This window comes from Oncorhynchus mykiss, chromosome 13, assembly GCF_013265735.2.
Source record: "Oncorhynchus mykiss isolate Arlee chromosome 13, USDA_OmykA_1.1, whole genome shotgun sequence".
Lineage (NCBI taxonomy): Eukaryota > Metazoa > Chordata > Actinopteri > Salmoniformes > Salmonidae > Oncorhynchus > Oncorhynchus mykiss.
The window spans coordinates 50,589,917-50,603,340 of record NC_048577.1 but is presented as its reverse complement, the minus strand read 5'-3'; the positions used below and the strand labels follow the sequence as shown (position 1 = coordinate 50,603,340).

The 13,424-nt window shown below is 41.4% G+C and overlaps 1 protein-coding gene across 2 annotated transcripts in view; it reads right to left on the bottom strand.

Annotated features, from left to right (window-relative positions):
• Window positions 1–2,908: 2,908 nt before the first annotated feature.
• Window positions 2,909–13,424, bottom strand: part of LOC110486711 (acid-sensing ion channel 2) — a 448,053-nt gene continuing 437,537 nt past the window's right edge. For both annotated transcript variants that reach the window (XM_021558500.2, XM_036941412.1), the window contains 5 exons: window positions 9,278–9,431; window positions 8,545–8,636; window positions 7,572–7,651; window positions 6,553–6,621; window positions 2,909–5,864 (listed from right to left, as the gene is read on the bottom strand). In XM_021558500.2, coding sequence (XP_021414175.1) covers window positions 5,763–5,864; window positions 6,553–6,621; window positions 7,572–7,651; window positions 8,545–8,636; window positions 9,278–9,431 — 497 coding nt within the window. In that variant the 3' untranslated portion in view covers window positions 2,909–5,762. The remainder of the gene's footprint in view (window positions 5,865–6,552; window positions 6,622–7,571; window positions 7,652–8,544; window positions 8,637–9,277; window positions 9,432–13,424) is intronic.

Here is a 13,424-nt window from a genome sequence, read left to right as displayed (position 1 = left end):
AAACTGCCCCTGGAAGAAACGTCAGCACAATAACTGTTTGTCGGAAGCTTCATGAAATGGGTTTTCATGGCCGTGCAGCCACACACAAGCCTAAGATCACCATGCGCAATGCCAAGCGTCAGCTGGAGTGCTGTAAACCGCGCCACCATTGGACTGGAGCACGATGAATCATGCTTCACCATCTGGCAGTCCGACGGACTCATCTAGGTTTGGCAGATGCATAGTGCCAAATGTAAACTTTGGCGGATGAGGAATAATGGTCTTTTGGCTGTTTTTCGTGGTTCGGTCTAGGCCCGTTAGTTCCAGTGAAGGGAAATTTTAACGCTACAATGACATTCTAGACGATTCTGTGCTTCCAACTTTTGGCAACAGTTTGGGGAAGGCCATTTCCTGTTTCAGCATGGCAATGTCCCCATGCACATAGCAAGGCCAAGACAGAAATGGTTTGTCGAGATCGATGTGGAAGAACTTGACTGGCCTGCACAGAGCCCTGACCTTAACTCAATCGAACACCTTTTGGGATGAATTGGAACGCCGACTGCAAGCCAGGCCTAATCATCCAACATCAGTGCACAACCTCACTAATGCTCGTGGCTGAATGGAAGCAAGAACCTGCAGCAATGTTCCAACGTCTAGTGGAAAGCCTTCCCAGAAGAGTGGAGGCTGTTATAGCAGCAAAAGGGGGACCAACTCCATATTAATGCCCATGATTTTGGAATGAGATGTTCGACAAGCATGTGCCCACATACTTTTGGTCATGTAGTGTATTTGAAAACCCAAATACGGTGGTGTATCTCAGGTTCATTACTTCTCACAGTTTGTGGACTGACAGGCACAACACAAAAAATGTAAATGTTGAAATATTCCTCCTGCCTATTTTTATTTAGCAAACTATGATAACTGCATGGCCTGACCTGTACTAGTGGCTTTGTTCAGCTTGACTTTTCTTTTTCTCCCCATGTCTTTCTATCTTAAACCCCATATCCAACATAAGGTGAGTGGGGAACATGCACATATCTCCCTCCTCTTTTTTTTAATTTTACCTTTCTTAACTAGGCAAGTCAGTTAAGAACAAATTCTTATTTTCAATGACGGCCTAGGAACAGTGGGTTAACTGCCTGTTCAAGGGCAGAACGACATATTTGTACCTTGTCAGCTTGGGGATTTGAACTTGCAACCTTTCGGTTAGTAGCCCAACACTCTAACCACTATCCTACCCTGCCCTCTGCAACTCCCCAGCCCTCTGCCTCCTGCTTCTCGGCTGACTGATGGTATCTCTATCCATGTGGAAATGAATTAACTCTGAGCAGAGCTTGAATAGATCATCAAAAGGGGACTATCACGCTCTGTGAAAATAATAATAAATCAATAATAAATCATGTGACATCATTTTGAGTGCGGACCCATCACACCTTCTGTTTGTCAGAGCCTGAACAGAGCCTGAATAGAGCCTGAACAGAGCCTGAACAGAGCCTGAATAGATGTGTTGCATGTGATAGATTCAACATTTTTTCTCATATGCTGCTTGCAAAATATTGCTGTTCAACATTACCAACAGATGATTTAAAATACATTTATATGCAACAAAAGAAATATCAAGCACCATGGTAAACAAAAAATGATAACAGCAGTCTCATGATCTAAGCCCTAATTAAGTCTTTCATGATGATCTAGAATTGCTGCCTCACACTATGCATTCACTTTGTACAAATCTATAGGCCACTGTGTCAAGGTTTCTAAGCAGTGGCAAATTACCTCTACATTTCCACCCTGCCTTGCATGAAAACAGTCTCCACCGAAGGACCTCCGGCAATGTCTGTCTAAAGCCGAAAAGATGCCCAGTGAACTCCGGATGAACCCAGGCCTGTCTCTGTCTCTGAGAGGACACTGCAGCTTAGACACTGGCTCACGTGTTCATACTGTACCTCCTGGGCAAGAATGGTTGTCATATTGTTTCATCACAAAGTCATGAACACACACAGGTTCTCTCTGTTTAACCCTGGTTTGAACAAAACATCCACAAAACGGTTTCAAAATGTATAATCTATTTCCCCATTTAATCTAAATTGTATGCTCGACTGACATCTTTGCCCATGTGTGTTGGTGCATCCTCACCAAGATCTTTTGCTAACACATTTTAACACTGGCTATGCAATAACCTAAGTGAGAAAAATCTATGCAGGTAACAAAGTTCCTTAATTACACATCCATCAACCTAATCAATGTGTAAATATTCTCAGGTCACCGTCTGCTGGCAAATTGCTTTTTCTGGCAATACTCTACAAGTAAATCAAGTGCACACACAATTCACTGTATCAGCAGCATGAGCTAAATTAACTGCATAACATTTGTGTTGTGTAGGACGTTGTCATCCATAAATAATATGATTTGTAGATCCTGGGGTTGAACTCTAATATTATAAGACACTTGTATTAATGGAACAACAGGGCACCCAGAGGGAAGACACAGACACAGCTCCTGATACAGACAGAGCAAATAGCTGGCAGGAGTTCCTGGAGAGTGCTGATGCAAAATAGAACCTGACCAGCAGCACAAAATGGCTTTCAAGTGAAATATCTCCCTCAGTCTGTCTACTAGTACTGCTCTGCTTGGAGGAGTCCTCTGGTGTCCTGACTGCTGTTATCACTGGGAGCTGAGAGGAGGACATTTCAGTGCACATTAAGTCTGTGTAGTAGAGATGTCAAAGTGAAATAGGATCTCCCCTTTACATTTCTAACACCACAACACACTGTAGGCGCTGATGCCTTTTCCCAAGCTCCCACCCCTCCCCACAAACCACAAGCACTGTATGACAGAGTATTATGCTTGTGTTCTGCACGATGGATCCTCTTACAAAGCTATGAAGAAATGAGTGATACGTCTACACAAGAAGGCAAACACGACAGGACCCCGCAGCAAGAACTTTTTTTTTAATCGTTTCACATTAAAAACACATACTGTATGCTGCATCACAAAATGAAAAAGCAGTCCTGCAATAACAATAGAAACCAAAAGAGAAGAAACAACCAGTGGCATTTTCACTGAGACTCAGTATGTGTCCCATAGTAGTTCACCTCTCTCCATGGACAAATCTATACAGTAGGTGAGAAGCAGGGGAGGACTGGGACCAGAAATTGGCTTTTGCATTTGCAATATACTGGCCCATTTTTTTCCTTGAGGTCCTCACACCGGTCCATATTTTTCCTCAAGGTCAAATAATGATAATTTAGCAAAATATTTTTTTTCCGTTAGACAGGCCCACTAGGCTAAAAATGAACCAGCCCATCTGGCATTTCGGGCAAATGCCAGATGGCAAGTCCGCCCCTGGAGATGGCTGAGGTCACTGCTAAAGGAGACATGATAAGCCATACATGAGAGATTAGATTACACACAGCAGGTCAACAACAGACAGGAAATCATAGTTCACAAAGCACTTGGAGTTCATTCCCACCTGTACTGTACATTATAACGATGACATAGTAGAAGTTTTGTCACATACACCGGATAGATGCAGTCAAATGTGTTGTTTTACAGGGTCAGTCATAGTAGTACGGCGCCCCTGGAGCTAATTAGGTTTAGCTGCCTGACTCAAGGGCACATCGGCAGATTCTTCACCTTGTCGGCTTGGGTATTCAAACCAGCGACCTTTCGGTTAATGGCCCAACACGCTAACTGCTAGGCTACCTGCCGCCTGTCTGGCTAATTGATATGCTACTCTGGATGGATGTACTCATCATATCATAGTGATGCAATATGGCCCTTTTTAGTGTGATGGCACTAGATGGGAGGGGTGTTAACGAAACAAACCAAATCCTTTTTGAGTTGGACTCAGACCAGTCAGCGTTTCATGTCAGGGCTTTGGATAGTCCTTTGACACTTTTTTTGAGAACAGAAAAACACCTCCTGTGGTTTTCACACCACCCATGGTTTGGTGAGTTTGATTTTAACTGGTTATTAAATGTGTTTGGTTGGGGCTATCGTCTATTAAAAAAATATTGGGCTTAAAATCACCTCCAATTTGACAAAGATTGTGTCTTTCAGTCAGAGATGCACAATAGTCCCGGCAAACTCTGCAGGCTACCGTTTCTGCAAACGACAGGCTTTACATGTTGGGCTTGATTATTTGAATCCCTTGTGTTAGTCTTATCCTGCTCTGTTAGCAAATTTGTATTTGCTTCAAATCAAAATGTCAACCAGTCATAAGTTGGTTCATGTAAGTCCTTCTTCAATAACATGTCCACTGTAGACAGGACAGAACACTGTCTCGTACCCGTTTTGGTTTTTCGTACTACAACACCAATATTAACACCACAATACAACACACCCTGTATCCTCAAATGAATCAGAACATCATTTCCCCTCATCTGAATCTACATCAGTGCAATTATTATCATCCAAACATTATTTCCATTAATAGAACCGTGATTATCATGGAAATTCAATTTTCAATTCAATTCAATTTCTAGCTGGAATATCTCTATGTAAGGGCCAAGTCCATTATGTAAAATATGATGAGTTGGGAGTCCGTCAGTTCTCACCAGACAACACACCCACATCATGCAGCTGAAATGAAACTAAACCCCCTCAGCATGTTCATTTTATGAGCGACATTTGTACTCTGCTTGTATTCTGCCAGGTAAACAATGTCATACTCCACCTCTCTGGTTTTGGCTCAGCCTCAGTCATCAATGAGTGCTTTTACCCCACTGAGGCGCTGCCGCCAAGAGGCAAGCGTTTAATCATTTACATGAGTTTACACATAGGAATATGGCACTTGTTTAATATGTTGTTGAGCAGCAGCTCAGTACCTTGCCTTCCCTCGGGTTACTCACCTTGTGGTAAATTGATAGGAGTGGAATCAATAGAACGGATGCATTAAACAACTAAATAAATAACCGAATGCAAAACAGTCATTTTGGAATTGATTCTTTAGAATGCTCATGTTTTCCCAATATGAATGCAAATACAGTCCCAACAGCCCTTCCCGTAGATATACAACTTGCCGCCTAAGAAAACAGTGCATCAACAAAATGAAACTGCCTTAGATGGATGTGTCATATGAAATATGTTATAGTGAACCATGTTCAATCTATACATTCTATTTCTATAGTTGGCCTCATCCCATAGGCCACGGAGAGAGACGGAGAGAGACAGAGAGAGAGAATGACAGAGAGAGACAGGGCAAATGTACAGTAAAGCAACACTGCAGTCCAGCGTCAGCCAATCAGCATCACCAAAGAGAGAAACCGTCTCCGAGAGGAAGCAGCGCATGCAACTTGGACAGTTCACAGCAACTGTTATGGTACAATGTCTGGCAGTACTGACCGATGGGTGACTAGTGAATACACATGTCTAGGACAGAGATGAGTCCCTTCCCGTTAGGTTTACAGTGTAGTTTGTCTGTCTGTGAACTGGAGAAGACCTATGAGTCAGGTAGATGAGCATGTGAGGGGGAGGGGAGGTGGCTGTCCTCCTCCAACAGTACAATAACAGTTCCAGTAACAGAGAGCACCAGTAAGTCCAGGTGACAGCTCCTTAATCCCCATTAGTGCTGCAGTGACAGTGTGGAGGGGATGCCCAGTCCAGCCCAGTCTAGCCCAACCCAGCCACCCTTTCCTCTGACCAGCCACCCATCCTCCCCACCAAAGTCACTATCATTCTGTCCTGGTAGCCTGTGGAAGAGATTGCTGCTCACTGGCTCCCCGTGTGGTGGTGGCTCACAGTGGCCTTGCCTGGTGTGTGTGTGGAGCTAGGCTGGGGACTCAGCAGGCGATCTCCTCCAGCGTGCCCAGGGTGGTCTGTAGGGGGACGCTCACCGTGTGGCTGATGGCCTCGGAGTGGTTCCCCACCGGGTCACAGGAACTCTGAGGTAGGGTGACACACACATATGCGCGTAGTACACTTATACACATGCACATGTCTACACTGCACCCCACTGCTGGCTTGCCACTGAAGCTAAGCAGGGTTTGTCATGGATGGGAGACCAGATGCTGCTGGAAGTGGTGTTGGAGGGCCAATAGGAGGAACTCTTTCCTCTGGCCTGAAAAAAGATCCCAATGTCCCAGGGCAGTGATTGGGGACATTACCCTGTGCAGAGTGCCATCTTTAAGATGCAATGTTAAAAGGGTGTCCTGACTCTCTGTGGTCACTAACAATCTTATGGCACTTATCGTAAGAGTAGCGGTGTTAACCCTGGTGTCCTGGCTACATACTCAAACTTGCCCTCATGGACACCTAATCATCCAATTGGCTGATCTATCCTCTCTCCCTTAACTATTCCCCAGGTCGTTGCTGTATGTGAGAATGTGTTCTCATTCAACTTACCTGGTTAATTAAAATAAAAAATACACTGAGTGACATTTTGACACGATTCAGTTGGAGAGATCTCATCTCCTTTCTTGTCAATAACTGAGAATTACATTGGGATAGCTGTCTGGCACAGAATAACATAAATCATATTGAGGTTTGGCTGGATGCTAAGCCATAAATACAATATAAAACATTTTCCAAACAGTGTGACAGTTTGTCATCTGATTAACCTCATGACCTTACCACGTCCTCTCCGTGGCTCTCCTCCTCGTCGTCTCGGCTCAGTAGGTCCAGCAACTTGTCCTTCACCACCTGACAACATATATATGTAACACACATCATCAGGGTCATCAGGACATACACAGTATCACAAAATTATTCATGAAGTGTGCTTTTTACATGCTGTGGTAACTTATGACCAATTTAGTTTAAGGTGAATTTGAACTGTTATAATTGGAACCATAAATAATACAGCAAGTGTGGACTTTACCATGAAATGCTTGCTTACGGGTTTTCCCAACGATGCAGAGTTAAAAAATAATTATAAAAAGAAAACTAGTAATGTAAGATGAATAAAATACACAAGAATGGAGCTATGTACATGGAGTACCAGAACCGGATCACTGTGCAGGGGTACCAGGTATATGAGGTAGATATACATGAAGGCATGGTAAAGTGACTAGGCATCAGCATCTGTAATAATATCTTGACTCAAGGCCAAACATCACCGTGGCTGTTATTTTAGTGGCGGTCTTTTAAACCACAGCCAGAGCAGCAGCACTCTCTGTCTGTGACAAAACACCCCGCACAGGCTCCCCATTAAAACATGAGAAAGGTTTGAGAAAAAAATGACTTTTCATGTGTATTTCTAAAGCCCAGAGGGCACAGAATGACTGGTTTGTCCTTGGCAGAGCTCCAAGCAGACCAAAGCAGTAGGAGAGAGAGACCAACGGCTGAGCTGACTTAATGAAAAGACTGATCACGCACCTCAATCACTCAGCCCAGACAGATATATGGCAAGGCTCTTTCGTCTCAACAATTGAAATGTGAATGTGAATATGTGTGTGTGTGATTGGCCTTGAGTCTGTGGAGAAATGTGTGTGTAACCTATTAGACGGGTGTCTCTGATATGAATTGTTATTCACTTTTTAGTTCTTATTTCTTCCGCCAAACATAACTGTCTGTGAGAGTGTTTGATAATGTGTTTGTGAGAATGTGTGTGTCTTTGGAAGTTTCTACATGGTGTGTGTTCTATGTCTGACCTCATAGGCGTAGTCAAATAGCTCCAGGATGGTAAGGATACTGGCCCCGATGAACAGACCCATCTGACCACCTATATCACCTGGAAGATCAACAATACACAGTTAGAGAGAGAAGAGAGAGAGCGTGCGCGCGAGAGAGAGCTAGCAAGCACTGGAAACCCAAGAGCTGAACCCTGAAAAGAATCTCCTATGCCAGCTATTGAAAACACTAAACAACTCTGATTTCCCTGTGTGATTGGATAATAATCACATTGTTACAGAAATGAAAACCTCCTATTTGACAAATTGGGAAAATGAAACAAAAATACTCAATAAACTAAATTGCTATTTGACCCTCAAAACAGAATACAAAAATGCAGAATATCTCTACTCTGTCAGAGATACAAAACAGAGACAGATCCTGACCAAATACAGACCCAGGGAACACCAGCTGGCTATAGAAAAAGGGAGACACAAAAAGACATGGCTACCCAAAGAAGAGCGTCTATGTGGTCACTGCATTACAGGGGAGGTAGAGGCAGAGATGCACTTTTTCCTGAGAAATACTCCTTTTACTAATCTTTTTCAAGAAAATATCTCAACCAATTCCCAACTTCTGTGCATTTACTAATGACATTATTCTGGGGGAGGGAGAAACCGCAAATATTACTGACAGATACAGTATGTTTATGACTGCCATAGCCTGACTTCCCATAACCCTGAACCCTGAAGTATTTACATTGAATATAACTGACAGTAATATATACACTATATAGTCATATATAGTGTATAACCATCAGACATGTTCTTTATTTATTAGCCATTCTTTCTTTTTCTATTTATAATCTTGTTTTTTATTTAATTAAATGTATCTTAATTTGAATTTTAGAGAGAAAGAGAGAGAGAGAGAGAGGAGATGGAGAGCGACAGCCAGAGCGTGCGCGCGAGAGAGGGGAAGAAGATAGGTAGATAATAGCTAGAGAGTTGACTATACCCAGTAAGCCTGCCACTTCGTAGGCTTTCTTCTGCTCAATGGTCTCATAGTTCAAGGCCTCAAAGAACACATCCAGGACTAGGATGTTATCCCTGAAAGAGAGACATCGATAAGATCAGACAACACTTAAATCGTGTTAAAGAGAAGACAACACATTTATCTTGATATTGTCATCCTATTTAACTATCAATCAATGAACTGGTCAGTCATCAGTCATTGTTCAGGTCATCAGTCTAAACACATCTGTTTTTTAAATGGTATTTTTTGAAAGATTTATTTACCATCAGTCTTTTCAAAGTGTGTTAATCTTTCTGTCAATGGGGAAATAGACATACAGGGCATACTATACCTGCTATAGCAATAGTTTTATTATCAATTGCCATAAGTAAGGGTACTTATTCTTCCACACTTACACCACATGTCCCATACAATGTCATTAGTAGAGTAGCATCTCAACTGATGACTGCATCCACTAGAGAATGCCTATTGTTATTCTCCTCAAAATCCCATTATATGATAACATGACAGATCTCTTCAATAGCAGGCTTCCAGTTCTCTTTCCCATGAGTCTGAGCGTCAAAGACATCTCAGTGTAATATCTTCACTTTCCACCCACACCCTCCTTACTATGACTACATATAATACATGTGATACTGTAGGCTGATGTATATTACATTTTTCCTTCTAATGCATTCATCTGTTCCTCTGGAGCCTCCTATAGGCAGGTACTTACGTGATGTATTTCTCAGAGCGGTTGAACTTCTTTTCCAAGTAGCGTGCTGAGGTCTTACTGGGGATCTTGACCATGGACAGCTCCTTGTTGTAGCGTGTCATGTTGCATGGTGTCCTACAGATGCAGTTGCTACTCTCCAGCATTGACAACTTGGCTACAGTAGAGAAGACAGGGAGACATGAAGGAGAGGATGAATGGATGGATGGAAGAGGGGTAATGGGTGAGGATGGGGAGAGGGAGGAGAGGGAGAGTTGACCTTCGTTTGAGGGCAACTGAGGGTACACACACAAACACACACCCATCTCAACAGCATTCCCTACTGTATATACTTCAGAATGGCTTGATGCACTTAGCAGAAATGTCAGAGTCTAACAGTAGGCATGGGACAGTGTACTAAAGACATAATGATGGGAGAAAATAAATGTTGATCCTTCTGCCTCCAGGATGATCTATTTGTACATACTGAAGGGTGGTTAGTGTAATTGCTACTGATATTTTATTTATGGGGTAGATTTGAAATTGCCGATAGATTGTAGCTTCCATCAATATAATTGTATTTATCATTTCCAATCTCCCATATATATTTTTTGTAAATGTGTACAGTACCAGTCAAAAGTTTGGACACACCTACTCATTCAAGGGGTTTTCTTTATTTTTTACATTGTAGAATAATAGTGAAGACAGCAAAACAATGAAATAACACATATGGAATCATGTATAAACCAAAAAAGTGTTAAACAAATGAAAATATTATTTTATATATTAGATTCTTCAATGATGCCTTGATGACAGCTTTGAACACTCTTGGCATTCTCTCAACCACCTTCACCTGAAAATACAGATAATTAACTGCATTGTTAGTTGTGGATCGTAAGTAAGCATTTCACTGTTGTTGTATTCAGCGCAAGTGACTAATACAAATTAGATTTGATCTATTTCTAATGTTCATCCAGTTTGATTTCTATTTGCCATATATTTTTAACTGTGCTGTTTCACAAAAGTTCTGAACCTATATACATTTTACAGACACAGCATATTTTACATTTGTTATCTTGTTGTTATTAGTCCCACCCTTCCATTAAATCCCTCCCATCTATCTCTTCACACCATCTATATTGGATTTCCATTTGTCATATATTTTTTCAACGGTGCTGTGATGCTTCACAAAAGCTCTGAACCTTTCTATTCTCATAGTTTCTACCGATTGTAAATTAACTACTAGCCTCAACAACTGTGGACACTGTAAATGCCCTCATGAAATACACAGGAATGTTTTATGAATTTTCCAGACATTTCTATCCATTCCTGGAAGTATAAAAATACTGGTCTAATCTGTCTGGTCCTATCCAAATCAATTTCCTCTGACAATAACCAGTCTCACTCACATTCTCAACACATTCTAGCCTGCTGCTAGGTTCCCTTAATGCATAAAAATATCAAATCTGATCTCCCAACCCTAATCTCTCACTGTGACAATAGTATGGCAGTCTCCCCAGCTCGCCCTGGGCAGGGCGGAGTCTCCCTTGGATTACTAATAGCCTTCAGGGCCAAGTGGTCACGTAATTGCAACAGGAAATTCAATATGGCACCTCAGTCGCTTTTCATTCTCATTCAAATAAGGGGTTATTGGATCCGGGTAGCAGTGTGCATTCATAACCCTGATTTACACACTCCCTCACTCTTTCTATTTCTCTCTCTCCCCACATCACAATCTTACTCTCTTTCCTCTTCTTCCCTCTCTCTCTCCATTTCCTTCGCTCTTTATTCCTTCGCTCTCTCTCCCTCTATCGTTCTGTCTTTCTCTCACTATTTCTCTCTCTCTATCCACCGTCTCATCTCTGTCAAAAACAATTATTCTAACCAAATCATCTGCTTTATTTCATATTTCCAAGCTTATTAAGAAACAGTGTTTTTAATGACTTAACACTCTCCATTAAGCTGTCTTTGGCTGTGAACAGAATGTTATATTTAAACTAGCAGTTGTTCAACCCGGAGACGAGCTAATCCTTTTTATTGTATGTTTGGTTTAAAACCGTTATGTGAGATGAGAGGATCTTCTGTCATTCATCCTGCAATGAGACCACATTTCTAAAACGATTACGCTAGTAATGTGATTGTATGATCACGTTACTGTGGGCAATGCTATCCAAATCGACATTTCACAGGACAACAAATGTCTGTGTTTTCCTCCGTGTGTATAATTAGGCACAGAGAAGATTTCTGTGTTCCTCTGTAATCTAGTCACAGGACCCTCCAGTGAGAACAGATGCAGCTGTCTTTCATTAAAACAGCAGCCACACTGTTTCTGTCTCCCAAACTTCCTGATTGACACATTAGTTTAAAAAAAGAACAACTTCAAACTTTATTAAGTGAAAACGGTGCAGTGGGTATATCAAATTGGTTCACAGTCTAACTAGGAACTGATTTGCATAGAATTATTGGGTCTGTGTGTTTGGATGGAATAAGCACAGGCATTTCAAATAAAACCAATTCAGGAGGAGCGAGAGGGAGCTGGCCAGGCTGGACCAAGCACAAGAGGGTACTCTAGCTCTAACTCTCCACAGTCCCAGTATAGCATACCTTGGCTTCATTTCCTCTTTATTTGAGACACATTGCCGAATTACAATGGACGAGCCAGGGCCAAAGCGTAATAATTGCCAGTGTTTGTGTGTGTTTGTTGCCCGGTAGGTAACAGAATGAGAGAACGCCTCCCCTTAATGATATCAGCAGGGGAATTAGACACCCCTACTACACAAAACACATAAACACTTTTCATTTAGAGGAATAAACAAGGTCATGTCTCATCTGATTTTCATTTATCCCTTCAGTAAAGTATGAGTCTGTGGTAAAAGTAAAGGTATAAATGAATATATAAAAACAGCCTAATAAAAAATGAGACGAAGGAGAAAGTGAGAATAAAAAGTCAATATCCCAGTTTTGCAGAAAATAACAGTTCAATATAGATGGGCGTAGGCACAAAATGAGATCCTACTGTATGTGATTTATCCTACTGTATATGAATTATCCTACTGTATATGAGTGATCCTACTGTATGTGAATGATCCTACTGTATGTGAATGATTCTTCTGTATGTGAATGCATACAGCTCCCCCTCCTCTCAACACACACAGATAAACACAGATTCCTTATTTGTAATATATACAGTACAGTATGAAAGTAAAATGAACCGAGGGAGGCTATTAGACCTGGCTTTTCTAGAGGGGAAAAAAACAGCTGAGTAAATACTAATCCTAAATACCAGGGTCAACCAGCAAAACGAGAGAACCTCTGTATTCTCTCTGAATGATCAATAAGACATGTGTAGCTAACTAATACAAAATGTGTTAAATCTTTTGGGAATTGATAAGACACTTGAGTTGACACAATGTGCCTATGGCTTTCCTTCATGCTATCTTTATGTCCCCTAGCCCATGGAGAAACAGGAATGCTATGATGTCAAATCATTTCTGCCGAATCAAACCAAACAGCAACAGCAAGAGGATGAGTGAGAGAGAGGAGGAGGGAGGTGTTGCACTCCCAGTAAGTATTCTATTAATACGAAGCACTGCAGCAACACATAATATTTTACCACGAACACTACTCTTTAGTCCACTTGAGACTACGAGTTTCCTGGGGAAGTTGTGAAGCACCGGGGAAGCTGTGAAGTGTGCTGTACAGCCTGCACTCTAGCTTGTTGTGTGATTGTGTTTGAGTCTGTTATTAAAGAATGTGAAGCAAAGTTGTATATGTTAACTATTGTCTGATTCTGTTCATGAGTCTGTTATTAAATATGTATGTTTACTGCTTTTCATTAAATCATGTATGGCTATTGTATTTATTCCTATGGGCAGAATATTGTATAGCAGGGTTCCCCAACTGGCGGCCCATGGGCCAAATTTGCCCCCCCAATTATTTTATGCATTTTCATTGTTGACATCAAAGATTAAAAACACCAGGAAATCAGCTCCAAGAGATTTTAATTTTAAGAAATATTTTCCAAAGTATTCCCATGCGTAATAGTATTCACACATCGTATTCAAATGTAAGCAAGGTTTGAAATGTTTTTGTCAAACATATTTGTTTGGGCTTCTTGTGGTCAATTTGCAATCTACAAATGATTTGTAATTATGTTCCGGCCCCCAAACCA